Source organism: Polyodon spathula, chromosome 2 (genome assembly GCF_017654505.1).
Source record: "Polyodon spathula isolate WHYD16114869_AA chromosome 2, ASM1765450v1, whole genome shotgun sequence".
In the NCBI taxonomy this organism is placed as follows: Eukaryota; Metazoa; Chordata; class Actinopteri; order Acipenseriformes; family Polyodontidae; genus Polyodon; species Polyodon spathula.
This window is the reverse complement of record NC_054535.1, coordinates 105,573,145-105,601,134: the sequence shown is the minus strand read 5'-3', so window position 1 is coordinate 105,601,134 and position 27,990 is coordinate 105,573,145. Positions and strand designations below refer to the sequence as shown.

General features: G+C 38.5%; 1 protein-coding gene across 2 annotated transcripts; it reads left to right on the top strand.

The window, feature by feature from the left end:
- Positions 1-449: 449 nt before the first annotated feature.
- Positions 450-27,283, top strand: LOC121306483 (zinc finger FYVE domain-containing protein 16-like). Of its 2 annotated transcripts, XM_041238214.1 has the most exons (19): positions 450-611; positions 2,572-2,680; positions 3,014-5,310; positions 5,731-5,827; positions 12,715-12,891; positions 14,224-14,369; positions 15,273-15,558; positions 16,528-16,650; positions 17,041-17,196; positions 17,860-18,084; positions 19,855-19,937; positions 20,665-20,769; positions 21,853-22,003; positions 22,395-22,475; positions 22,691-22,853; positions 23,590-23,695; positions 23,986-24,162; positions 24,431-24,599; positions 25,758-27,283. In XM_041238214.1, exons 2-18 carry the CDS (start codon positions 2,611-2,613, stop codon positions 24,590-24,592), a joined length of 4,605 nt encoding a protein of 1,534 aa, XP_041094148.1. In that variant the 5' UTR covers positions 450-611; positions 2,572-2,610; the 3' UTR covers positions 24,593-24,599; positions 25,758-27,283. The 2 variants fall into 2 exon arrangements, with proteins under 2 accessions (XP_041094148.1, XP_041094140.1); XM_041238206.1 differs by having other exon boundaries at positions 24,431-27,283.
- The last annotated feature ends 707 nt before the right edge of the window (positions 27,284-27,990 follow it).

Here is a 27,990-nt window from a genome sequence, read left to right as displayed (position 1 = left end):
GGTCACAATTCAGAAGTGTGAAAGGTGCAAATATACACAGAAATCGGACAAACTAAGTGTGGCAGTTAATCTTCACAGAGGTGGGCTGTGAACTGTGCATTATATGCAGAGTCATTTACAATAAGACATTGATTTAACATCTCATCCGCAGGATGGTGCGGAAGGAGGTTAAGTGATTTGCTCAGGGTCACACAGCGAGTCAGTCAGGGGTAGAGGTGGGATTTGAACCGGGGACTTTGTGGATACAAGGCCTGGACTTTAACCACTGGACCACACTGCCTCCTTAATAGTTTAACGTGTATTCATATATCAAAGTTCCTAACGTGTTTTAAAACTACTAAAAAAAAAAAAAAAAAAAAAAAAAGCAGACAACAACAGTCTACATGAAAAAATAACGTACTGTCTCTTTAAGAATGGTGTGACGGTATGACCCCTCCGGTCAACTTTCCACATCCAAGATGGCTGCTTGTGCAGAAAACAATGAGGGGTATTTTTCAAACAAAACTGGGGAAGTGTAAACAGAGAGCTGTGATATAACCGACTCGATAGCGAAAACAACACAGAGGCACGTAAGCAGAGATCCAGCGAACAGCAGGATGAAGAGATTGCTGGTAACCCAATTTTAATACGTTTCATTTTAGAAACAAAACTGTCAAAACAAAACAAAAATGAACCTAGAACTCACTTGGACTGGATTCGAGCTATTTGTGGTGTGTTGCTATTTGGAGCTAGTTAAATTAATTAGTTTATTTCACATTTGCAGGGGTTTAAAAACTTGAATTGTAGGTATGAGTATAACCCTTTTATAAACACGTTTCCGAATGCATGGGCAGTATGGAATTTGGTTTCCTAGTCTAGTTCAGTGGCCGTGTTAATAAATTGCTATTATGACAGTTTATAATAAAGTCTGAGGAACGTGTCAGTAAAGCTAGACTTCTGTAAGTATGAGGAACGTGTGAATGTTTTCGGCCTTGTCACACAGGAGGAGGGCAATGTTCTGAGGCTGGAATATGTTAAGGAAGTGTGGTTGTGCACTTGTTGTAAAATCCCCTGACGAATATGATCAAAGCGGTGCTATGCGTTGGGTGCTACTATACTGACAGTACACTCAGCCACATCAACACGGTGCTGTCTGATTGTAATACAGTATTTGCGAGTTCGGTTTAGTCAAAATATTAGTCACTTTCTTTACAGTGCAAGTTATTTAAATCCACATTATGACCCTACATCGGTACGCGTACCCGTTTAATGAATTACAAATACTGTACAGTATTCTAAGAAATGACTGGATTTACATGACAATGTTTCCTTATTTTTCTTGTGTTTAACTCATGCATGCCTGAGTTTATATCAGTTTGATATTGAACGAGATTGATTCGAGTTACAGACAGGTTTCGTGTCACTTTTCTTTATCAAACCTCAGTTTTCCTGTTGGTAAATGTTATTGAAAAAATGGCTTTCTATTCTGAACCAGAATGTTTTAAGTGTGGTTGATATTTACACTTCCTTAAAGCATGGGTTTGGTTCAAGCACAGGAAAGGACAGGTTTTCTTTTAATATATGCAGGGCTCTACACTAACTTTTTTTTTCCAGCAGAAAAAAATCCAAGTTGCCCGGAGTGAAATTTAGGTTGCCCGAAAAAATACAATAAATAAACATTGCCATTTTCTTAATGTATTATTTATTTACTAAGCAGACACCCGTATCCAGGTAAACAAACATCGAACATTTCGTTGTGCTATCCAGTCACAGATCTACGTTGCATCAGTTTAGGCTTTGATATAGTCTGGCCGACGAGCCCTTTCCCCTGCTCGCCACTGCATCCCCTTCACCGACAGCCTGTGGCACAGCAGAGACCGGTGATGTCGAGGGGATACAGCCCTCTTGTTGATCGCCGCTTTTCTTCATTTTATTTTTTCTGGAAGGGGAATATTTCTTTTTAATTTATTTTTTTACATACGCGGTTATGCCGAGGTGAACGGGCAGATTATACAGATAACGGTGAGAATGTTGTGTTTCCGGTAACGTCATGCACGCCTAATCGAATCAGATTATCAGATCATCCACGTGGGGAGCGAGAGAGCAGCAGTAGAAGTCTGTTTTAAGTTAAGTTTTTATATTTAGACAGGTTTTGATCTGATAATGAACAAAATTGTGGTTGCCCGGCTAGTTGCCCGAGGCTGAATTTTGGTTGCCCTGGACAACCGTTAGTGTCGAGCCCTGATATATATTTTCACTGGCATGTAAAGAGGACACACACACACCTTGGCATTTTATAAAATATGTTTCAATTTGTTATCAGAGAAGGTAGCAGTTATTTGTTAAATGTGCTAAAGCTAATGTAACACAGCCTATTGTATCTCTGCCATGAATATTTATTTTACAATTGTGACCTTTAAAATATATATATATATATATATATATATATATATATATATATATAAGGTTCAATGTTTAAGCTCTAAACCAGTGGTTCTCACTTGTTGCTCTTACATTCTTTTTTGATTACACCAGATTCTTTATTCATTGGTACTGCACCTTGGCTCTAACATTTTTTGTTTCTTTTATTAGGAACACAAAAGCTGGGTTTGTGTTTGCGCCTGAACAAGAATGGACAGCTACTTCAAAGCAGTGGTCTGCGATCTGGACAAACTACTAGATGATTTTGAGCAAAACACAGGTTGGTTCACTTGTGTAATTCATGCTGTTGGCACAGCTTAAACCTACCATATCATTACACCTTTATATATGCAAACACCCCAGGGAGACTCACAAATAAAATGTTCAAGTGGACAAATGCTTATTTAAAAAGATCTGTATCTGTTGAATAGCACTAGTCTTGGACCACCTTGCCTAAGGTAACAGTAGGTAGTCCAAGAGTAGCGCTAATCTGGGTCTGCGCAACCAGCTGCATGTAAGGTAATGTATGTGTGTATATTTTGGAAAAGCAGATGGCTTTTGTGTTCCTGTTTTGGTCATGTCTTCTAAAAAGTCTTCATTTTTCTTCTTCCAGATGAGCTTACAGCATCTGCAAGTTATTGTGCTCCAGCCTTCCCAGCTCCTTCCCTCAACTCCCACCACTTTGTCCCTGAATCATCTCCATCTCAATCTCTCCATGAACTCAAAAGTCTTACCTACAGCATGTCCGCTGAGGTGTCCACCTCTGCAGCAGCCAATGGTTTTCAAACAAAACCCTTGACGGAACTTGACCTTCCAACTGTCGACAGCAGAGCTTCAAAGAACATTGCACCTCCTTGTCTGGACAGGGGTCTCAAACCTGTCTGTGACCTGGTTAGCAATTCAGGATCACTTATTATCGGAACCAATAGCCATGCTGCTTTTCAGGAGCTGGATATTGTTGAAAAGCAGTTGGAGGAAGGTTTGCTTGTAGACTTTGATTTGCCTTCTTGTGCTGCAGGAGATGCATTGCAGTTCAGCCTCAGTAATGTTCCTGGTGTACAGGTGTTTTCCGAGGGAGGTTTGGGACTGCACGGAGCAGGTCGCCTTGCAACAGGATATTTGGAAAGCCTGAGCTTATTAGACATTATCTTGCCCCCTGAGGCTGCTGATGAACCAGTGAATATAAATTCATCTTCAAGCACTGTCTGCCAAGAACAATTAGAAGTCCTTCAAAATGAAGCTGTTGCTCAGAACGTCATGGAGCAAAATGAAGAAGACGGCCAGGAGGATCAAGAGTTTCCATGCGATCCAGAGAGAACTGAGAACGGCACCACAGTCCTTTCAAAAACTGAATGCAGTGAGGGCAGTGTGGCTGTAAACGGGACCCTTGATTGCACAGATGCCAAGGAGCTGATCCACTCAAAGAAAAATATTAATGGTGGAGCAAAGTTTAACTCCTCATTGGAAATAACAGCTTGTTCATCAGACAAAAAGCTAGACTGCGAGGAAGACGTGAACAGTTTAAACCATGTAAAATCCATCAGGGAGGTGGAAGCAGAACAGAACGAACTAAACGTGCCATGTAGTCCTACAGAAGATAGCGAGACGTCCCTGCCCTGTCTTCCAATTGCTATGTCCATGTGCGGCTCTTTGGTTTTGATGCAAGACTCCAAAAGCAACAGACCTCAGGTTGAAACCACCAAGATTATAGCCAGTGAATTGTTTCCTACCCAGACTAATACACTCGTGGTGAACAGTCTTTCTCCTGACCCTGAAACACAAAGGATTATTCCTCCTGTGGAGGAAAGTACAAAGACTATGGACCAAATTGGTCCAGAGCCTGCCTGCGAAAGCTGCAGAATCCAGTCGGAAACCAAAGTCAACCCTGAGACAAAAGCATTCTTGCACTACACAATCCCTGACAGCCTTGCCGTGGCAGAAGCAGATTCAGTTGAGGGTGAAGACTCCTCCAGCAGTGTTGTGGACGCCACTGAAGGGTGGGCCTACCCTGTGGGCTCCAGCCCTGAGTTCCCTTCGGACATAACGTTTGTCGATGACTTTCTCCCAGACGAAGACCTGTGTGACAACCTGGTGAGTGACGCGGACCTGGATGCCTTCTTGATGGAGCAAAGCCTCAAGAACACTGAGTTGAGGCCTATGGAGAATTCTACTGACGAAGGGTTTTCAGAAATGAATGGTGACCTGTCAGGGTTGTCTGATCCTTCCCAGAACATTGGGGGAGATGGCCTGCTTGAGGTTGTCAGGAGTGCCCTGAACATTAAGGCTGTTGAGCCTGCATATTCAGAACCAGAGAGACCTCCATCTCTGGGGGTAGACCAAAACTTTGTTTCTTCTGGGGACGTTGCCCTGACTGTAGTAGAAGACGCAAAAGGCAGTGGTGAGGCAAACGCGTGCAGTTCTGTTTGTCAGAGACCCAACCCAAGTGCTTGTAATAACCAACACCCATATTTTGGAGGGGCAAGACCAAAACAACTTTTTGTTCATCCTCCAAAAGCTCTATTGACAAGGGAATTGAATGACCATAAAAGAGGCGATTTTAAAGATGTTCCTTTAGCAGGAGAGCAAACCGTAAATCATGTGCAGTCCCCTGGTATTGGAGAGCGCTTCCCGAACCAGTCTTTAGCAAGTCCTGGGTATACCTACTCTGAGAGTATAGATAGTAGCGTTGATTTGGAAGAGGGCTCGGAATCTGCTCAGCTTATCGTTAACCAGGAGGAGGACAGCACAGAGGAGGCTGCTTCCCTCGATGATCGGCTGATGAGAGAAGAATCAAGTCTGGGGTTGAAACAGCCTGCATGGGTACCTGATTCTAAAGCACTAAAGTGCATGAAGTGCCAGCTCAAGTTTACCTTCACCAAAAGGAGGCATCATTGTCGGGCATGTGGAAAAGTATGTGAATAGTTTGGGAAAAGAAAAAAGATTTAATTTGTTGCAGTTATGTTTTGTTTCCTGAACAGATATTGTTTATATGAATGAATGTATTTAATAAATTAATGAAAATGTATTTCTTATGGATGCTGTTCTGCATGAAATTGATAACCTGCAGGAACTCAGTCTTCTGGATTTCGGCCCTTTTGAGATAGAATGCATTAGTAAACATCTGAACACAATAAATGAAATTCATGTTTTAAGCTGAGAGCTAAATCATCATAGTGGTTATTCATTATATAGAGAGTTGACAAAGTATGCCACTTTGTTTTAATGTATAAAACATTGACTTTATTCTTGTTCTACTGTAGCAGCTAGTGGAAGTGGATTTTGTCATGGCCTAAATTTTAATGCATTTTAACTTTTTTTTTTTTTTAACAGGTATTTTGTGGTGGTTGCTGTAACCGAAAATGTAAGCTAAAATATATGGAAAAAGAAGCTAGGGTTTGCGTCATCTGCTATGAAACTATTCATAAAGGTAGGTGAAAGCTGTTCTTTGTGATAGCATCTGTAATACTTTTTCTGTTGAACAAGGACAAGCTGTAGGAGTAGGACTCAGATTAGTCTTGTAATGAATTAAATTTATCCAGTACAGACTAACTGAGCTTTTTGCACTGATTTTGCCAATTCATAAATATTGAATGAGACATTCCAGGGATGGGTTAATTTATTTAGGAACTACTGAGCACCTAGGTTTAAAGATATTTGTCCTAAATATCAAAACATGACAGTAGCTCCATTCTCTTGTCTACCTGTCAGCAAGAATAGACAATGTCTCAATAGAGCTGAAGCCTGTTAGACCTGACTGCCCTCCCAGGGTCTTGTAGCTTCTCCAGTCTCTTCTCTGACCCCTCCCCATTCTGGAAGCCTTTTTAGATTATTTGCAAACTTAGGATCTACCCCCTTAGCTGCTTCTACAGATCCTTAGTATAAATATCCCTACAAATACAGTCTTACTGCATTAATGAAGTGCAGAGATCCGGGCCGATGCTATCTGGAGGGTTAGTTTCTGTTCTGCTTCTTTACATCATAAAGGAGCAGGCAGGAGTGTGCAATTTAAAAAAAAATAAATAAATAAAATTCTTGTCCAAGGGACAAAATGCTAGAAAAATCTTCTTGCCCCCTCCCCGTTGCACAAAATACACACAGAAAAGTAGAATAGAACTTGTAGGATTATGGTTTTATTTAACAGTGAACACAATCAATCAGTTAGTGATTAACGGGGAAATCTAGCCTTGTAGCTTGACTGGGTCACCAAATTCTTCAAGATAAAAGGTTCCCTGTGACCCCACCTCACCTCACCAAATTTATAATATACTTTAAGCAAAGGATCCGTTCAGTGCAGTTTGCAGCACATTTTCTTGTAAATTTAAGTAGCATACTAAGAGTACAACTGTAATATAATAATGCAATACTTGGGAGTTATTAAAATATAAAATATAAAAATAGCTTCTTCCTGTTTTTTCCCCCCACTGTTTCTCTATAAGCTGAATTCAACATGTGATGTACAGATGTTTTAGTTTGTTGCATCACTGATACGAAATCATTGCCAACTATTACTGCTGCTTTGTGGAATTCTGATTTTTCTTGATGTTTCAGTTTTGTAATGACTGAACCCTAGATTTTTAAAGAACTTTTGTATAACCTGTCACGTTTCTCTGCATTTTTTACAGTTTTCTAACAAAATGCACACAATATTTACAGTGGGCTCCATCAAATTCTGCTAAGACAAAATATCTTTTTTCTTGTGTTTATTTCTGTTGTATACTATTTTTTTTAAACGGTGTACAGCATTTTCCAGATGTTTCTCCTCTTCTAACATCTTGTCCCATGATGGCTAGCTGGAACCTGTGATCTAGTGATCCTGGTTTCATACCTTGATGGCTTTTTTTTCTTCTTTTTTAAAAATAAATAAATAAATACATTTGGGAGGGCAACATTATTTCCCTGCACTGCTCTCCCTGAAAAATAAATACATAAATTAGCAGAATGTTCAGGAACACCCTGATAAGCAAGTAGAAAAACCACAACCCAAGCATCTCCTGGTCCTGAGCAGACGAAACCAATTCCATCTGCCCGTGGAATTTTACCCAATATATCAATACATTTTCACATACACTTCCCCCCTTTTGCTGTTCTTAGTAGAACTTACAAGCTACAGCAGTTAATACACCAGCCACATTTCCTGCAACAGAACTAAACAACTCGTTCCATCATCTTATTGCAAGTGTTTTCTTATATAGGTGCAAGGGCATTCTTTTGTATATTAACATGCTGTGCTTGCATATCTGGATCAGGGTCAGTGCTAGGAACATTTAGATACACCAGCTAACCACAATTTGGGTCAGTATTTTTCCACTTGGATAAATATAATTAATACAGTATGTGTTATTTCCAACGCAACAGATCATTATAGATATGTTTTACTGGCTCAATTGAATTGAAAAAGGGAAACAAAACTGAACCAGGTAACTACAGACCAGTAAGCCTGACTTCTATTATATGCAAACTTATGGAAACTATAATAAGATCCAAAATGGAAAATTACCTATATGGTAACAGGGTACTGGGGGACAGTCAACATGGTTTTAGGAAAGGGAGATCGTGCCTAACTAACTTGCTTGATTTTTTTGAGGATGCAACATCGAAAATGGATAATTGCAAAGCATATGACATGGTTTATTTAGATTTCCAGAAAGCTTTTGACAAAGTCCCGCACAAAAGATTAATTCTCAAACTGAACGCAGTTGGGATTCAAGGAAACACATGTACATGGATTAGGGAGTGGTTAACATGTAGAAAACAGAAAGTACTGATTAGAGGAAAAACCTCAGAATGGAGTGTGGTAACCAGCGGTGTACCACAGGGATCAGTGTTAGGTCCTCTGCTATTCCTAATCTACATTAATGATTTAGATTCTGGTATAGTAAGCAAACTTGTTAAATTTGCAGACGACACAAAAGTAGGAGGAGTGGCAAACACTGTTGCAGCAGCAAAGGTCATTCAAAATGATCTAGACAAGATTCAGAACTGGGCAGACACATGGCAAATGACATTTAATAGAGAAAAGTGTAAGGTGCTGCACGCAGGAAATAAAAATGTACATTATAAATATCATATGAGAGATATTGAAATTGGAGAAGGAATCTATGAAAAAGACCTAGGAGTTTTTGTTGACTCAGAAATGTCTTCATCTAGACAATGTGGGGAAGCTATAAAAAAGGCTAACAAGATGCTCGGATACATTGTGAAAAGTGTTGAATTTAAATCAAGGGAAGTAATGTTAAAACTGTACAATGCACTAGTAAGACCTCATCTTGAATATTGTGTTCAGTTCTGGTCACCTCGCTATAAAAAAGATATTGCTGCTCTAGAAAGAGTGCAAAGAAGAGCGACCAGAATTATTCCGGGCTTAAAAGGCATGTCATATGCAGACAGGCTAAAAGAATTGAATCTGTTCAGTCTTGAACAAAGAAGACTACGTGGCGACCTAATTCAAGCATTCAAAATTCTAAAAGGTATTGACAGTGTCGACCCAAGGGACTTTTTCAGCCTGAAAAAAGAAACAAGGACCAGGGGTCACAAATGGAGTTTAGAAAAAGGGGCATTCAGAACAGAAAATAGGAGACACTTTTTTACACAGAGAATTGTGAGGGTCTGGAATCAACTCCCCAGTAATGTTGTTGAAGCTGACACCCTGGGATCCTTCAAGAAGCTGCTTGATGAGATTTTGGGATCAATAAGCTACTAACAACCAAACGAGCAAGATGGGCCGAATGGCCTCCTCTCGTTTGTAAACTTTCTTATGTTCTTATGAATAAAGGCACTCCAAGTTAGTTTGGTTAGGAGTATTCTTCCATCCATTTTAATCTATCATCTGGGTTTATAATGACAGTTAAGCCTCCTGACAGCAGAACCCCTTCGTGGTAATTAATATATATCATTATTGCCTACATATAGTATGGAATGTTTCAGAACCTTGAAGTAGCCCCCCACGCCTCGTCCTGAAGCCTGTCTGCAAACTGACACGTAGACATGTGAGTGAAAAAGCTACCAGGCCACTTTTGACCTACAATCGTATTTAAATCTAAAACATATGTAAATATGGTAAATGGAAAAACTAGGTTTGCAACACTAAAATCGAAAGAAAAAAAAGCATTACATTTTGCCAGGGAAGGTTTGTCTGAAATGCTTCTAAACAGTAAACTTCACGTTTTTTAAACATCCCAACAAGTACACGCTTGAAATAATTTTATAAATTACACAACATGTTTTTTTGTCTAATCCGCAAATACCTAAGCGACTGGTTTTTTTTTTTTTTTTTTTTGGTAACTTTATTACATTGCTGCATTTAAATGTCAGGTTTATATATTAAGAAAGCAGTATGATTTATTTTCCTTAAGTTTAAAAGATTAGTCTGTGCTTTGCGAGAGGCTCTCTTGACAGCTATTTCTGGGTTTCTTTGTAACCAATAGAAGATCAGCTTTTCTACAGCTAGCCAATCAGAAGTGATAGTGGTGGGATGTAAACACTTTAAATGTTTGAGCACTTGCATGGCTGTCTGGAAATATATCCGGCGTGTTTTTCTGGGAACAGAACAAACATAAATAAATAAAACGATTTGTCCAGCGGGATGGTTGTAGTTCGCTGTATCAATTATCTTTCTATGTTCAGTCCCTTTTCAATACGTCTTGTAGCTGAAACCAGATGAGAAACCTACACAGTCCAGACTGCTGGTTCTGTTTAGAATAAACTTTCTCAGCAGAAGCAGACTGAGAATACTTTTTTGTTTTTCCTTTCTTTGATTTTATCAAGTCTGATGTCAAATATCTTTTTGAAAGTGGGGGTGTCATACATATTATTTTTGCGTTCAAGGACTGATGAACTGGTCTGGATCTGTGAAAGCAGACAGTTGTTGATTCCAAACTCAACCTTTACATTATTTTGTAAACATCATGTGGACCAAGAGCAGTTTTATACTATTGCAGTGGGGGTCTGTGTTTTGAATATTCTGTAAAAGCATCTGATGTCTTCTAGCACATCCAGCCTTACTGATAAAGCACAATGTCTGTCTCTAAACATAAGCTGTGTATTGTTCACTGCCATTGTCCCTAGCTCACATTTTTGCTCATCTCGTTTCTCTCCCTCTTTCTTAATTATATAATGTTAAATCTCAAGCCATGGCCCAACTGAAAATATTAGATTTCTTTGCTCATTGAACCATAACTTCTATTAGGATGTCTGGGTTAATCTGTAAAAAAATAAAATAAAATAAATAATAATAATAAAAAAAAAAATCCAATATGTATTTGAGGCATGTTCCCTTTATCTGTGTGTCACTTTGGTGTAACTTACACAATAGACCTGCCAGTTATAATTGAAATGCTCCTTTAGTGTTTATCCTCATTGGCTGGATTGTTGCTCATTATGGTACTTATAAACCTTACTACAATAATAGAAAATCGCATTTATCCGTGTTGGATTGTGTTTCTTTCATTTTTGGTAGCAAACGTTCTTGATTCATTTGATACCTTTTTGTTACCTTGCACTTTTTTTTAGTGTAAATTGCACTTTTCTTTCCTTTTACAAGTTCTTTGTGTCTGTGGGTATTGCCTGCCCCCCTCTAAAGCTTACACAGCTTTCTGCTTCATACCTGTAGATATTTGTAAACTCATCAGTGACTGGTCAGTGTTTTTTTCATAGCTGTAAAATATGATGTCATTAAAATTGACATTTTAACTCTGTGGCAGGATAGAAAATCAGTCATTTTCGGGTCATGTGTCAGTAAACAGCAGCTGAGCTAACAGTAAATTGTTAGTTCATACATAATGCAACACAACATCCAGCTGAATCACTTATAATGGCTGAGGTGTGTGTTTTTTTTTTTTTTAAAGCTAGTTAAGCAGTACAGCTTTTGTTTTTCAAACAAGGTTGTGATTTTGCTGCTGGAGCAGTTGTGGTTTTCATGTTTTTCTTTTTTCTATTTAACTCTTTTGGAGAGTGAGCTGGTTTATTACTGACTGTACTACAGGAATCCATTAGGATTGTCAAGGCGAGTGAGGTGTTTAAGCATCCAGTTGTCTTGTCTTGTGCTCAGTGGCAGTTCAGTGACGGTGGTTTTGAACTGTAAGTGATACGAGAGCCTAGTGGGTGGATTAGCGACTGGTGAGTGCACGTTGTTTTTTAATTCTTTAGCTAGGGGTGTTTAGTAATATAAGTATCCCTGTGGGGTTTCTTTGTCAAGGTAGCCAAGCAATGTTTTGTTTGCTTTAAAGTTAGAAGGGTGGTGTTGAAGTATACTTTTTTTTTCATGCAGTGTTAGATTTCTTGCAGCGCTGCTTTTGGAGAATATTTTTAAACATGGCGTGGATTTGTTCAACACTGTGGTGGACTGTACAGCTGCACAAACCGATTATTCAGTCATTCAGATCAAGCGCTCCACAGGTGAGGGGCATTGATGTTGACCAGGCTAATTTACCATTCCAGGTTAAACAAGTGAAGACACAGCTGCTTGGACTGGCGTGGATCTCTGTTCTCCACACAGTCTATGAAAATCAGCAGTCATCACAAACCCAAGCAGCTGCTTCTTCACTTGTTTCACTTTGAATGGTTTTACTACAAACTTGAAAAAATATGTTTGTGTATGAAGACATTAATTGTGTTTTTAGGTTGGTCTGGATCGCTTAGTGCTGCTTAAAATGAGTCGTTGTTTAAAGTGAGATGTTAGCATTGACTGTAGAGGGCATGTATCAACCTGTGCGAATAACTGCTGTGATTGTAACCCGATTGGCTCAAATGATCCCTGAGCTTTCTAATATTACAACTAATCTTTTTTTGTGCCACATATATAACAACACAATAGAGTTAAAGACTGAGAACTCCACAGTGAACCTTGTGACTCATACCTTGCATCTAAAATGTCACCCTTGAGCTGTGTGGGCCTTTGTGTAACACTGTTGGTTCAAATAAAAACCCAGTATGATAGGTAGGCGTGACAAGGACTTTAACATCTTTTTACAGGGATGTGGATTTACTGTTCGTAGAATAGCAATGCAGGTAAACATTGCATCTAAACACACTGCAAAACTATTTTTTTTTTTTTTTTTTTTAAATAAAGATGGAGCAGTAATGACGGACACAAGCTAATACAAACTCCTCCGCCGCCTACAGTTGTGAAGTGATTGTGTGTCACTTCATATCAAAAACAACCACTAGAAAAAGGGGTTGAAGTTGCCAGGAATGCCTGTGTAACCACACAGCATGTGGGTGCAGATGAGAGGGAGGGAAACTTTCTCTCTGTCTCTCTGCCTAAATAAAACATTTTCAAATTTTTTATTTTTTATTTTATTTTTGTTCGTTTTCCAGCACAAGCCCTTGAGAGGATGATGAGCCCGACCGGTCCGAGTCCTAATCCTAATATTCCCTCTGAATACTGCTCCACCATCCCTCCCCTGCAGCAAGCCCAGGCAGCTGGCACTCTCAACTCCCCTCCGCCCACAGTAATGGTGCCTGTGTCTGTGCTCAAGCACCCTGGAAACGAAGGTAACCTGCACGCCTCTCTCACTTGTGTGTAGTGTGTGCAGCTGTTGCTGTGTAGACATTTTTTAAATAATACCAATTTTATTTGTATCTGATTTCTGTTGTGAAGCTATATGATGACACAATGTGTCATTTAGCTAGAACAAAGAATAATTTTTTTTTGTTTAAGAAGGAGCAGTTTTGCTGGTACTATTAAGTTAAGATTTTTTGTTGGCTTTGATTATCAGTATTTAAGAATTATCGACATATTATTTCCGACACTAAGGTAAATGAAATAAAGAATTGCACATTTGTATATGCTGTCTGTGCTGTATAAGAAGAAGGGGAACACCAGATGTTGTGGCAGTACTGTGATAGATATAATGTGCGTATGTATGTGTTGGGGACAAATATCTGACTATTCAAACAAATATTTGACACGTGTTTGGATTCAAAAATCATATGTTCAATTTTGCTACAAATGACAAATACCTTGCACTTATTTACAACCTCACTAGAAGTTGCGTGACAGTTTTAAAAATGGCAAATTAAAAAGAGCTTTGTGTGATATGTGAGATTTAATATACATAAAAAAACAGGATCAACACAGCAGCTATATTTTTTAAAGTTTTAGACAACAAAAAGTAAACAAACCAGATTATGCGTGCGCACGCATAGTGATTTCTGTGGAAGGCCATCTGTGTCAAACGCATTGTGGCGCTTTAGAGCGAGTCAGAATCTCATGGGACAAAAAAAAAGGCAAGCACGTCATTCTGAAATGCCTCGCTTAAACAGTGCCCAACTTGCTGGAAATATGTAGTGATTTTTATATAGATTATTATAGATTTTTTTATTGCAACTTTGTTATATGGAATGTAATAAACGAGAACCAAAACGTGAGTTTTTTTCACTCCTTCAAATAAAATAAATGTGGAAATGCCGTTGTGAAATGAAGTGTTTTAAAGTTAAATTTCAGTTTTTGTTTGTTGTCACATCCTAATGACCTGTTTAAAGCACCCCTGCCATCTCTCGGAATCACCACGTTTCATTCTTGAAAATTGTCATGGAGTTTAAAACAAAAGTAATAAGCAAGAACAGAATAGCAGTTTGTTCATGGATGAAAATGCCTTCACCTCTCTTAGTTCCTTTTGACAATAGGTTAGATTGATTGTACTGTCCTAATGTGCCAATGTTACGCCAATTAAAAACAGAGGTTGCAACTGTGTGTAACCTGCAAGATAACAGCCTGGTTTCACAGACTCCCCAGTTGTCACAGTTCATGTTTGTGAAGCTCTGGTGATAGTTTCTCATGTTTTTGTAGTTGTACTTGGTGCCAGTTTTCTCCTCCTCTTGCAGCTGGGCTTCCCAGGGAACAGAAACGGGTTTGGTTCGCAGATGGTATTTTGCCAAACGGAGAAGTAGCAGATACATCGAAACTGTCAGTAGGGGTCAGCAAGAGGTCGTCCCAAGACTCCATCCCTGTAACCCCCGAACCACCTGTGGTAAGTGCTGCTTCTGCCCTGCAGTGCTACCTTGTGCATTTAGTGCCTGCTTTTCAGACTTTTAAGTGGCCCTGTTTATTATTTTTATTTAAGAAAACCTAAATTAATATACAACACTAAACTGTCTGTCTAATTAGAAAGCTCTAGTCTGGAGCCATGGTTAAGAGAACGTGTTCTGCCTTTTATAACAAGACTACTTGTTTATGGCACGGTAACGTATACCCCGTTTAACCTAGGTACGATGACATGACCACAGAATTATATTTAATGTGCACATTGTCCGACGGAACATTTGTCCCCTCGCGTGTGTATTATATATATATATATATATATATATATATATATATATATATATGTGTGGTTGTTTGTTTGTTTTTTTCTTCTAGTCTAATGCATGAGTTCAAAAAATCCAGTTTTACATACTGTACTCCTACCTGACAGCATAACAACCTTCACACAAATCCCTTATATTACTTTATACAGGTATGGGAATGTGATCCGTTGCCAAGGACAGGCTTGTTGCTTGAACTCTGTGGTTTATTAAGCTTACTGTAAGACCTGGATTGCCTCAAACACAGTCTTGAGTCTTGTTTCTATCCATGCTGAAGATCATTTAGCTTTCCAGACTTTATTTTCCTTTTTACTCCAGTTTACTGAAGTCTGCTTTTCATTCCTGTGCAGCAGGTATTAGGACCCCACATGTGCAGCACAGTAAGGTGGTTGTGAGGCTAAGGTGGGGAGCCTAATAGCTGCTGCACAAGAGGGAAATCTGTAGTTTGGTGGCAGAATAAATGGTCTTCACCAAGTCAGAATAAATCCTGGAAAACAAAAGGGTCTACACAGGTGAAAAAATGGTACTGCCATGCATCATTTTATTTTATTTTATTTTTTATTTCTATGAAGCCTCAGGTTCAGAAAAGCCTGGAAAAGGAGATTCAGGATTCTACAGCTACAGCGCTCAGCTATTCTTCAGAACAAGCACCTGATATTCCTAAAGCCGCGATGAAGGTACCGAACAGTCCAGCTTCTCGGAGTCCAGAAGATGATATGAAGCATCTTATCACAGGGCCTTCGGATTACAGAATGTTATCCACCATAGGGGAGTGCATTACCAAGACGGGCAGTCTGGTTCCTGATGACGAAGAGGGGCTGCCCCCTGTTGTCATAGCAACAGGGGAGAGAGGAGACGGTAATGTGGCAGAGACATGAAAATCTAAACATCAATGTAGAAACGTGTAGACAAAGCTTAGACCGGCGTGTGCACCACTTGGTCTGCAAGACCCCTTTCCAGTCCATGTTGTTTTTTTCCCAATCAAGTCCAAATTTAGGTGCTCCTTTAGCAGGTTCAGTTAACTAATTGAGGACCTGCTTGGAATGGATCTCAAGGGTCAGAGTTGTCCACCACAGGTCCAGACAGAAAGCCTACTTGATGTTAATTGAGGATCCGATACTCTTTGCAGTTTAAAAAAAAAAAAGTGTTTCTCTATTCAACTTCAAAACCTAGTGATATTATAGAAATGTGAACTGTAGTTGAGGCTTGTAGTGTTGCTCATAGGGTTGAAAAACTGACACATGGTGCGCAGTAAAGCACGAAGCCTCAGAAAAAGTGCTTTGTTGCTCACTAGAGGTCACCTTTTCAACCCAGCGACACATTTTTCTCCTGTAAGTTGAAACCTGCTGTGGCTATCTTTTATTAAAATTGTATTTATTAAACTCTTTAATAAAACAATTCCTCCAGAGAGATCTGTGATGCTGTGGCTGGTTTGACATTTTATTTATTGTAAAGTGGTGTCAGATGGCACTACAAACCACTTGACAATGCACAGTTTCTTTGGTCATGTGAGCCTGCATTAGCCTCTTGGGATGTGAGTTTATAGGCAGGGGCTAGGTGACTCCTCTGACTGATTCACGAGCCCGTCATACCTTACCTGGAGGCCTGTGTTAGAATCGTGCTCAGGTCACCAGTGAGTTGAGTTTGATTCCGCTCCCGTTATTAGTCTAATCATAAAACCACCCCAGAAATGGTTACTCTGCACTGAGGCTGACTGAAGCCTGTGCTGGCCTCCCTCGTCTATAGATACATTCCTCTTTCTTGTTCAGAAACAGTACATGTGGTGTTGAAGAGTATAATGAAAGGTCTCTCCCATTTTAAATGCAGACTCGCTGGTGGAGGATCGCCCCTCTGCCAGCCAGCTGATACTCCTCCTTGAAGAAGGAGGTCCTAACCCTCTCACGTTCGTGCTGAATGTCAACCTGCTGGTGAATGTCAAACTAGTGACTTGTAAGTACTCGGACATCCCTGTGCAGCAATTTATTTGACCTATTTTTAGTACACTGTGATGTACTGTATTTTACTCGTGTACTCAGAAATACAACATCATATTCAATAAAGTATTATGTTTTACTACTAAACATGTTTTTGCCATAATTGCTTTTAGGTGGAATTAACATTTATTTTTCTGCTTTTGTAAGGATTAATATTTACCACGCTGATTTGGTTAGTTAATAAAAAAAAAAAAAATCAACTTTAAAAAATAAAATAAGTAAATTAAATCAAGTAATTACTGTGTGGGATATAGCAGTTGTGTAGACACAGTTTTTGTGTTGAATCACTGAGCTAGAGCGTTGTTGTCTGTGACAGTATGACGTGCACGTTTCCACTTTGTCTCAGATGCTGCGCAGAAATGCTGGTGCTTCAGCTCCAATGGCCTGCACGGGGTGGGTCAGCCTGAGATTATGTTCCTGCTGCAGTGCCTGCCAGAGGAAAGCACTCTCCCCAAAGACATCTTTAAGCTGTACATTACCATCTATCAGGATGCACTAAAGGGTAAGGCTGAGGCATCGAGAAATTGAAACATGATTGGTAGACAAAGTAAAAAAAAAAAAAAAAAGTAAACAAGGTGTCTAGCATCCAGGCTAGAGTCTAGCTTTCAGAAAGGATAACCAGCTTGGAATCCATTTTAATTGATTTAACCAGTAGTGGACCTAAATACCATCATCATTTTTAACTCGAATGGGATTTTGTGAAAACCAACATCTCTAATAGTGCGGGTGAGTCAAGTGTATTTTTGTCTTTTAAAAATTAGTAATGTTGGGTTTCTTCCTATTTAATATTTAAATACAGTGTAGGTGTTTAGATCTGTTACTGTTGATTTAATTAAATAGACTCCCTTTATTAAAATTAAAACAAGATATATCAAGGACCATGGTGTCGTCTCCATTAATGACAAAGGTGAGTTGCACACAAAGGGAGGACGGTCAAAATGGGGCAACTTGTGCACAAGAATAAAACCTCCATTATTGAGATGTGCACCTTGCTTGCAGAGAGAGCAGCATACAACTACACTTGCAAACTAAAAAACAAAGCAGGTCACCTACTAAAAATGAACTTGGCCCTGTCTGATTTCTGCTTCCAATTTACTCGTCTGACGTTAATTGGAATGACAGTTTCCTTTTAATACCATTTTTTTTTTTTTTCTTGTTCTGTCAGGCAAGTATGTTGAAAATCTGGGCAACGTGACCTTTAGTGAGAGTTTCCTTGGCAGTAAGGATCACGGTGGATTCCTGTTCATTTCGCCCACCTTCCAGCCCTTGAATGACCTGTACCTGCCAGACAGCCCCTTCCTCTTTGGGGTTCTCATTCACAAGCTGGAGGTGCCCTGGGCAAAGGTCTTCCCCCTGAGGCTCATGCTGAGACTGGGAGCTGAGTACAGCGGTGAGTCAGGGAGAGGAGGAGGAGCCCCCTGCAAAAGGGAGCAGAAAAAAGGAAGTAACGTGTTGAATTTGTCCTTTTGAAACAGCTGACACAGTTCCATGTTATTTGTAGTATATGGAGCAGAGAAGTTTAAATGCTGGGCAGGGCCTTTTCAAGTAAAAAAAAACAAAACCAAATATTTGCTGTCAGTTCTCGTTATTTTTGAAGGTCCTGTTATGGTAGAAGAGTACAAAACATTTGGAGAAGCAGTTTACATCCACCAAGGTCTTAAGAGTACTCCAAATACAGATTATACTTTTATCAATACTTCCTTCCAACCGTACATCAGTCTCACAAATAAAGAGAACTGCTTGTACAATTGTGATCTAAACTTGGTAAGGACATTCTTTAATGCAAGCTATTGAGAGCATCAGAAGCCAGGATGAACATACAGTATGCCACACTGACATTTTTTGACCTCTTCACACCACTCATTCAACTGGATTGAAACTTGGTATGGACATTCTTAAGCACGCATTGTTGAGGGTACTCTAGGGCAGGGGTTTTCAACCTTTTTTTTGAAACCGTGCCCCTTCTGTCTGGAGTTTTCAGCTCAAGACCCCCTTTACAATGTTCACTTGACTGAATGGTACCACAATTGCAGTAAAAGGCAGAATATTCTGATTAACACATTTCTTTTTTCCCTGTTTTATTTTATATAATTTATGTCAACAGTTTTGGACTGACAAACTGCTGGTTAAGGACAGAATACCAAACAGTAGGCTTAATTCTTAAAGCTTTTAATTTGTCTTTGGACACATATAATTAAGACAGTATTTGTGAATCTCTTTGGAAACACTTATTCACTTTCTGTTCAGCAAAGTTATTGTAAATAATACAGAACAGTCTGCGCTGTAAATGTTTATCACTTTACCATTTACTTACCATCTCAGCATAATTATGTGCCATTTGCAATGTTTACAATATCAAAGTTAACCAAAATGCAACTATAGTAACTAACATTGTAAACTTTAAGCCAATACAAATGATCCAAACGGATTCAGTAGAACTTTCTGTCACTTTGCACTTTCTGTACTCTTGAACTTGTATTTTCTTCCTTCGTTTTTATTGGGCAAGTAAGACAGGTATCCATTTCAACCAGCCGCTATTGCTTTTCTAAAAAAAATGCAGCCGCACCTAATTTAAAAAAAAAACAAAAAAACAAATATTATTATTATTATTAGTGATTATTATTCATGTTTACCAAAACATTTATACTTCTAGAAAATGCTGAAATATTGGTCTTCACTGATTTAGTATTCAATGATATGACAAGTTGAAAGCAGCGAAGTTAATGAGTAGTACAGAGCGCTCTCCATAGGCGGAATCACCAGACCCCTACTTTACCCACCCATATCAGTGGAAATCCACTTATTCGGAATTACGCATGCGTACAGGTGGAAAGTACGGCTGTGGTAGATACTATGTGGTTTTTTTATCATTATTTTCATCATTATTTTTTTAACTAATTTTTATTTGCATTTCGGAGTCCTCCTGCGTACCCTCTATGACCCTTAGAAGTACCCCAAGGGGTACGCATACCCCTAGTTGAAAACCCCTGCACTAGGGTGTCGGAATCCTCAGTAATTTGGGTTACTTGTGCATGAGTTCTGATGAAGACTTTTCATGAAACTAGGTCAACATTTGTTGCAGAAGTTGTAAAATAAAAAAGGCTTATGTTTTTTTTTTTTTTTTTTTTTTTTAATTTAATTTTATTTTATTGTTTTTCAGTGTATCCTTGCACTTTGACGAGTTTCAGATTCCGGAACCCATTATTCAGAGAAACTGGACACACTATAATGAACCTTCTAGCAGTAAGTGATTCTTCAAACACAAATTTCACCTATTAGTAGAAGCCTATGCACTTTGTCTTCATTTTATCCTATGATCCTGCACCAGGAACGACTCCACAGGCACCAGTGATTTAATAGCAGCAATGCTTGCTGAGAGCAGTGGGATGGGGGCAGCAAAGAGTTCCTGCACAGCTGCTGTCATCTCTCTATACATATAGCAGATGTTTACCCAGTTTTCCACAGAGTGAAAAGGAATTTATTTTTATTATGGAGAGCAAACAGAAAATTATTGTCGTGTGGTTCATTTTTCTATAGGTTGATCCTATATTTAGGTCTGCAGTGTATTCCAATAAGGTAGGCATCAAGGCGTATTTGTTAATATTGGTTGTCTCAGTTTTTTTCAGAGGAAATCATTTTGATGTGGGTGCAGGTAGCCGCAGGGTTTGGCCCCCCATTTTAAAAGAACAGCCACTTAATCAGCATAATATATGAACTTGTCTGTGATGCCTGACTTATGGGACATCCTGTAGTACCCTTTTAAACTCCACTTGCTACAGTAAAACTTAAACTATTTATGGTCAAAGATTCACTACCACATGCAAATCCTTTGCATGAAAGAAATCTGTTGCTGTTCTATGCTAATTCAGCTTCATTTCTGAATGTATTTTAAAATCAAACCTATTGCTCACTTCCTTTGCTTTGTCTTTATGTATTGCCGTGTTCATTTTGACAATTTCCCTTTTTGCAGGACCTCAGAAATTACCAGTACAGTCTGGCGAGTGTGGAGGGCTTGTTGATCCACATGGAAATGGGCAACAGTTACATTGAAATCCCTAAGGGGAGGTTTAATGAGGTGAGTGTGACTTCCATCTGTGCTCCATTTATTTATTTTCTTTTTTCTCCCACTTAGGCAAGCATGTGACCAGCTTCAGGGAAACACAAAACAGGAGGAATGTTAAGCCATTCTTATCAAGCCATGCAGAATCCGATCTCACTAAGTCATAAGACTTAGCTGTGTGTTGGACAGTGTAATATCTTAATGCTAAATTTAAAACACAGCTATTGCACAGCGAAGACAAACGAAAAAACTATGTAACGTATGATATGTCAGCATGGAGATCAAATAGTACAAACAAAGCCGTTGAGACATTAAGTACATTTTAAAAAGGGGGATGAAATTGGCTGACAGACTCTCCCCAGGATATATATGTGCAGAGAACAGGAGTGTTGAAGGAACAGGTGCTAGGTGGCACAGTGGGTTAAAAGAAAAAACACCACACAATACAGCATCAGTGGATCCGGTTACTTCTGCAGACAGTCTGAAAAGGAGACCAAGTATTAAATGTACATGGAAACCAAACAGCATTTTAACACCTTTCTAGATGTGACAGACTAGAAGGGTCTGGGGAAAAATGATTCCACTTCAACTCTCTGCCAGCTCTAGTAGTATGGTATGAACCAGTGAAAATATTTAACCAGTTGTCCTTGGACAGTCTTTCTTTAAAGTTAGTGCTGAATTCATCCACGGCAGTTAAATAAATATGAAGCTTTTTCATTTATTTAATAAGAACAGAATGGAAAACAAAAACATATATCTAGTAAGACCCTGCTTATATTTATAAAGTATATATGCTTTTAACTTTTTATATTTTCGTCATTCAATTGGAACATGTCTATATACACCAATCTAATTGTATGACATTATGTATTTTATTTAAGAATATTGATAAAGTGAATACAAATATACATTTAATAGTTTATGGTTCCATTGATCATACTCTATATATTTTGTACAATAGGTAGCTAAACTTTCACAATCTAGACGGTTAGTTTTCAAAACCGGTTCTCAACAAAAAACGATCCAGTGATGCAAGAAAGTTTCAGCGTATTTTTATCAAAGCAGTTGATTCACAGTGGCCTGTATCTGTAACCCTAGGTGATGAAAGTAATGAATTCCTCCAATGAGCATGTCATCAGCATGGGTGCCTGCTTTAGCATGGAGGCAGATTCCCACCTGGTGTGTGTTCAGAACGCCGATGGAAACTATCAGACCCAGGCCAACAGTGTACCAGGCAAGACTAGGAGAAGTAAGTCCAGGTGGCTTTAAGCCTCTGTAAAACCCTGCCGCTCAATGACCTGCACTGACATGCCATATCTGTGTCTGTTCATGTATATCTAGGTATGCAAGTCTAGCTCATTGCAGTGAAAGCTGCGGTGTCTTGCATGCATTTTCACTAAAACATTATCATTTGCTGTTTTTATTTTAAGAATTTACACTGAAACCTGCAGACCAGTTTAGGAATTACATGATCAAGCTATGTTTTATAGCTCAATAATTAATATTACTGTAGTATTATGCTTCTTTATTTTAAAATAGCATTCTGTTGAACCTGTCAGCTGTAGTAATATGCTTCTATATTTTAGGAGACCGCTTGAAGTAGCTTTGCTGTACTAATGAAGGCATTCTGTTCCTTTCAGTCACTGGAGCAAGTTTTGTTGTATTCAACGGTGCTCTGAAGGCCTCCTCTGGATTTATTGCCAAATCCAGCATAGTTGAAGGTAATGAATCAGTACTTGTGTTTCTCAAGTAAACAATCCAGGGTGCCTCAAGTTTCTTGAAATTAACATGAATCCCATGTTGTCTGCAAAACATCACATTTCCCAGATATTTGACTCCCTTTACATTATGCCTTTGGGGCTGCTGTATTTGTGTTCACAAAAGCAACCTGTTTCTAGTTCATTTAGTTATTATTTTGTATACATTTTTTCATCAGATGGTTTGATGGTTCAAATAACACCGGAGACGATGGAAGCATTACGGCAAGCTTTTAGGGAAAAAAGGGACTTCCAGATCCCATGTGGAAAACATGATTCAGGAGATTTAAGAGAATATGTAAACATCCACTGGGTGGAGAGGGCATCCATTGTAAACACAGGGTAAGGATAAAAAGTCTTTCTAATGCACAGTGAACATTTTTGATCAAATTATTTATTTTCTTACTCGAAACTGTAACAAAGCTATCGGTTTGCTGTATTTATGTGTTTTGGTCAAGATCTGTATTTTACTGTGGAAAGTCAATTGCTGTAACTTCACATCAGTAAACCATATAGATCCAACCTGGGTCCATTTTGGGCAAGGTCTCCACTATGTGGCCATGTGTCTTTGCACTGGTAAGGGTTCATATAGTTGTTTTTTTTCTGTATGCCCTTAAGAGTAGAAGCTGCTTTCATAATAAAATGCCTCTAGTTAAGATTGCATGAACTGTGGAGTGTTCAATAAATGCACGATGATCTACCCAGGTATTAAAACAGTTCTGCAACATGACAGATCACCATAATAAATTTTACACCAAAAAATGACTGTCCATAACATGCTTTAATTTTGGTTCCAAAGGCCAAATTTGGGCAAAGCTACCATGAATTTGTATTGACAACCGCATGTAGCACTCGTGCCACCTGGTGTAGCCCCTGGGTCTTTTCATCTTGTTCCTGACATGTTCTATAGTGTGCCAATAGAAGTTCATTCTTAAGTATTTCATAATGTAATACTGATGAACCACATATCTTGTATAGCCAACTCTGAAACCTTAATGCAGTGAGAATATTTTGTAGGGCTGTTTAGACTATATTTTATTTATTTGATTGTATTTATTTATTTATCTTCATCATGTAGGATTATGAGTCCAGTTGATGGAAAGTCCTTGGAAGGGGTTCCAAGCATTAAAATGCAACAGGAGGCAGAGTTTGAAAGCGATGGGAAGCTTGTGAAATGTACTGAGGTATGTAATAGAACAAGAGGATTATATGAGGTTTTAACCTTGCGTGCAACACATGAGTGTCCAGATTGTTTACCCAGGGATTGTTTTAATTGCCAAAACAGGTCAAATAGGCATTCCCCTTCATTAGATCGTAAACAAAACAAAAGGGCACATTTCCCCTCTTTGTCTTTTATCAAAAATAAATGTGGTGGTTTGGGTTGGAAGCTGCATTCAGGTAAACCTCAGTCTCCCAGTGCCACTGTGTATTTCCATGACTGTAGTGAGTGTTTGTGCTGCTGTTTGTGCTCCAGGTGTTCTATCTTCTGAAGCGCCCGGAGCAGTCTCTTGCCAGCGTTCTGGTTGCCCACAGTCAGTTCCCGAAAGAGATCGCCACGGCCTGCTGTGCTGCCCTCTGCCCTCACCTGAAGACCTTGAAAGAGAGTGGGATAAATAAGCTGGGACTCAGAGTTTCTACAGACATAGACATGGTAAAGTGCGGGCTAGCTCCTGCTTTAGCTGTGTGTGCAGTGTGTGTTTCAGTGTGTTTTCCTTTTTTGTACATGTTAAAATGGGCATGCTTCGTTATTTGCTACGGTTATGTTGGACATTTCAAAAATGCTAATGTTTGGGACGCTCTTGTAACAAGATAAATAAGATAAAATCAGTAGAAAAAATCTGGGTGGTAAACCAATGCCAACATGTGCATGTTCTTGAGAGTGGCAAGCCACTGATTGGTGTGTTGACTGCTGTTGACAGGTGGAATACCAGGCGGGTTCAGGAGGCAGGCTTCTTCCTCAGAACTACATGAATGACCTGGACACCGCGCTCATTCCTGTGATTCACGGCGGCAGCTCCAGCCCCCCGCGCAGCCCCATGGAGATGGACTTCCTGTTCTTTATAACAGAAAGCCTTTACTAAGCCAAGGGTGAGCTTCTCATTTCAGATATGCCAAAGCGTTCAAGCTAATCACAGCAGGTTTTTACAAGAAGCAAAAAGACTGAGACACAAGCGATCAAACACTTCAACTTCACTTTCTTCTTTTTAAATGCTTTTTATGTAGGATATGTTGAATACGGTACCATTTACAATGTCTTTTGAAAACCAGGTTGTTTTTTGTTTTTTTGTGCAGTTTTTTTTAGAAGCTTTGAACTTAATGGTCTCTATTCAATGAATCTAAACATGGCAGATCTAAACACAAAATTCTCTTTTAAGGGTTTAAACAACAGCGTGTTTAGGACCGCCACCGTTTAGATCAATAGAATAGACCACAGTCTGAAGGAAGGACATTTACTTTAAGTATCAACCAGCTTTAGTATCTGAAATGAATTTAGCTTTATATTTAACAGAAATGTGATGTATCATGTACATTTATGTAAGTGTATATACTATTAGAAATCAAGTGTTCCACACTTGAGGTAAAGGAGGATATTTTTGTCTTGTGCATTATAAACATCCTTGCATTGTCTTTCACTCTGGTCTTCATTTTTAGCATGTCCTAATTTGATAGAAAATGAAGCATAGGAATGATAATTATTATAGAAGGTTTTTTTTTTTTTTTTAAATTCGGTGCTTCAGTCCTATTTTTGGAACAAACCTGTGCATCAAAAGATATTTTTGATAGGATGGTATGTGAGTTGATATGAGAAATTGCCATTCAGGTATACTTAAAAACCTGGCAGTGTAAAATGTAAATATGGCTACAGACACTAATTAGCTCTTTGGGGTACAGCTGTGGTTCACAAAGGTAATATGGTACTGTAAAGATGTGCTCTTGAGCTATCAGAGTTGTATTTCCTCCAAAAAACACAGCTATGAATCACATATATGTATATATGCTTGTGTGTTTTAGGTATTGATTCAAACTGAACTTTTCTTATTTTGTTTTTGGTTTGTTTTTAAAACCATTGTTTAAAGATATGACATCATTATTCAATATGAACATTCATTTGCTGGATCTCTATAATAAAAAGATAACATTTTGCATTACCCAAACTTTAAACAAGGAACACTTTGGCCAGAGCATACAGTAGCTTTGTATGTTTCTACAGTTTTCAGCTACATTCACTTTATTGTTTTGATAAAGGTGCCATCTCATTAGAGTTCTGAAGCCCTAACTCCCAAGACAAACCCTTTGGAGGAATGGTACTGTTCGGAGCTGCCCTGGAGCTGCCCTGGACACTGCTGACTTGCAGTGATGCTCATGTTTATAGATAAGAACCTGCACACTTAGACAGCATGAAGCTGCTGTTTTGCTGCCTTTTTTTGTTTGTTTTTAAAGAAGCAAGAGCTGAGTGTTGATTTACCATGTGTTTTTGATGTTTTGAAAAACCTGTGTAGTTGAATTTAATGCTGGAAACAAATGATCTATGAGACCTATGCACTTTATTGTAGTTTTGTAATGGGAGTAAGGGAATGCCTGTACACTCCAAGCCAGCCCATGGCCAAACACTAGCCCTGGGAATTGTACCCTGCCATTGTACTATTGAGACACCATGGGCCATGTTTTCAAAGTGTTCACTCCAGTCTTTAATTAACTCCTATGTTATTTTTTAAACACACCTAATAACCAAGTTATATATTTCAAGTTCTCTTAATCACTCTCAAGGTGTTTCATATCTCATTTAGTAACTTTAACGTGTTTCCTTTCAGAAAATAGGAGTTAAAGAATGGAAGAAATGCTTTGAAAATAAGTCCCCATGCGTTTTCGAAGTATGTGTGTGTTGTGTTTTTTTTAAACAGCTTATAATCATTGCCAGTGTCTGTCATTGTATTGTGCTTGTTGTTTTTTTTTTTTTTTTTTTTTTTTTTTTTAAACAGCTTATAAACAGCATATAATCATTACCAGTGTCTGTCACTGTATTGTGCTTGTTTTTTTTTTTAAAGTCTGATCTGTCATTACTGCTTTAAGGTAGTGGTCCTGCTAGACATTTATATTCAGAGGAAATTAACTGGTGGTAAAGTTTACCAGCCTTGTGTATAGCTAGCAGTAATGGCCTGTTGCAATTATTACTAGTTATCCTTTATTATAACCATACGTTTATTTTAATTCCTATTAACCCAAATGCAGTAAAACATATTGTATATAACCCAATGTATTTAAATATGGTACTGAAATACTACAAAGGTGTGTTTTATTAACCCGACCCCTGCAGCATGGCTGCTTGTTGCATTTATGGCAGGTGCTGGTGGAAAATGACATGGATTGATTTTTATTGATTTATTTTGTTATATATAAAAACAAACTTTCCCTCATCAAGACTAGTGTCTGTATTTCATAATACTGGTGAGGATCCTATCTTCATACACAGATTAAGATTTTGTATTGCTGTATTGCATATAGGTGAAAATAAATTATAAATTTGTATGTCACAGTTTCTGTTGTCATGGGTGCCTTCCGTTTCCTCTTGTTTTTTATTTATTTTTAAAGTAGTGCATTGTTGCTCTACAGTCAGATAGAAATGCTAAAACGTGTAGTTGAGTTACCGCACGGCACGTCATTGTGAATTCACTGAAGCGTGTTGTTTCAGATGGACGGCAGTGCAGTTACGATTGCAACTACACTGTGTAACAAAAAGTTTATTTTTTTTTGTTCCTGGGTAGTAAATGTTATTCCCCAATTGCTTATGCCTCAAGTATAGAACATGGCTATTATTCCCCACAAATGTTGCTTTTGTGACCAGGACAGTGATATTTCGAAATATCACTATTTCAAATGGGAAAATGGGAAAATGTGTGTCTTTTCGTTCACATAAAGTCAGAAAAAAACAACATATGAATCCAAATTAACATGTATTTATACTACTACTAAAGTAATACAAAGACGACTACAAAAGATTTAGAACTGAGTAGTTTTTCGAGATTTACAATTATACTGTAAATACAGTTTACATACATTGTAAATCTCAAAAAACTACTCACTTCTAAATCTTTTGTAGTCATCTTTGTATTACTTTAGTATAAATACATGTTAATTTGGATTCATATGTTGTTTTTTTCTGACTTTATGTGAACGAAAAGACACACATTTGCCCATTTTCCCATTGGAAATAGTGATATTTCGAAATATCACTGTCCTGGTCACAAAAGCAAAGTTTGTGGGGAATAATAGCCATTTCCTATACTTTTGAGGCATAAGCAATTAGGAAATAACACTTACTACCCAGGAACAAAAATTGTGTTACATAGTGTTATCAACCTAGAAATTGTAAAGGTTACTGTAGGCCAAGCTTAAGACAAGTGGCTCGGAGGTTACATCCTCATTAATAAAGGCAAAGTCTTACATTCGGGTAGGTGTCTTATTGATTCCTCTTAATTAA

Excerpts from the sequence above, each read along its gene's own strand:
- LOC121306483 (XM_041238214.1), top strand. The coding sequence starts at position 2,611 with ATGGACAGCTACTTCAAAGCAGTGGTCTGCGATCTGGACAAACTACTA. Across the intron at positions 2,681-3,013 it reads TGATTTTGAGCAAAACACAG|ATGAGCTTACAGCATCTGCA; the intron begins GTTGGTTCACTT and ends TTCTTCTTCCAG. Across the intron at positions 5,311-5,730 it reads ATTGTCGGGCATGTGGAAAA|GTATTTTGTGGTGGTTGCTG; the intron begins GTATGTGAATAG and ends TTTTTTTAACAG.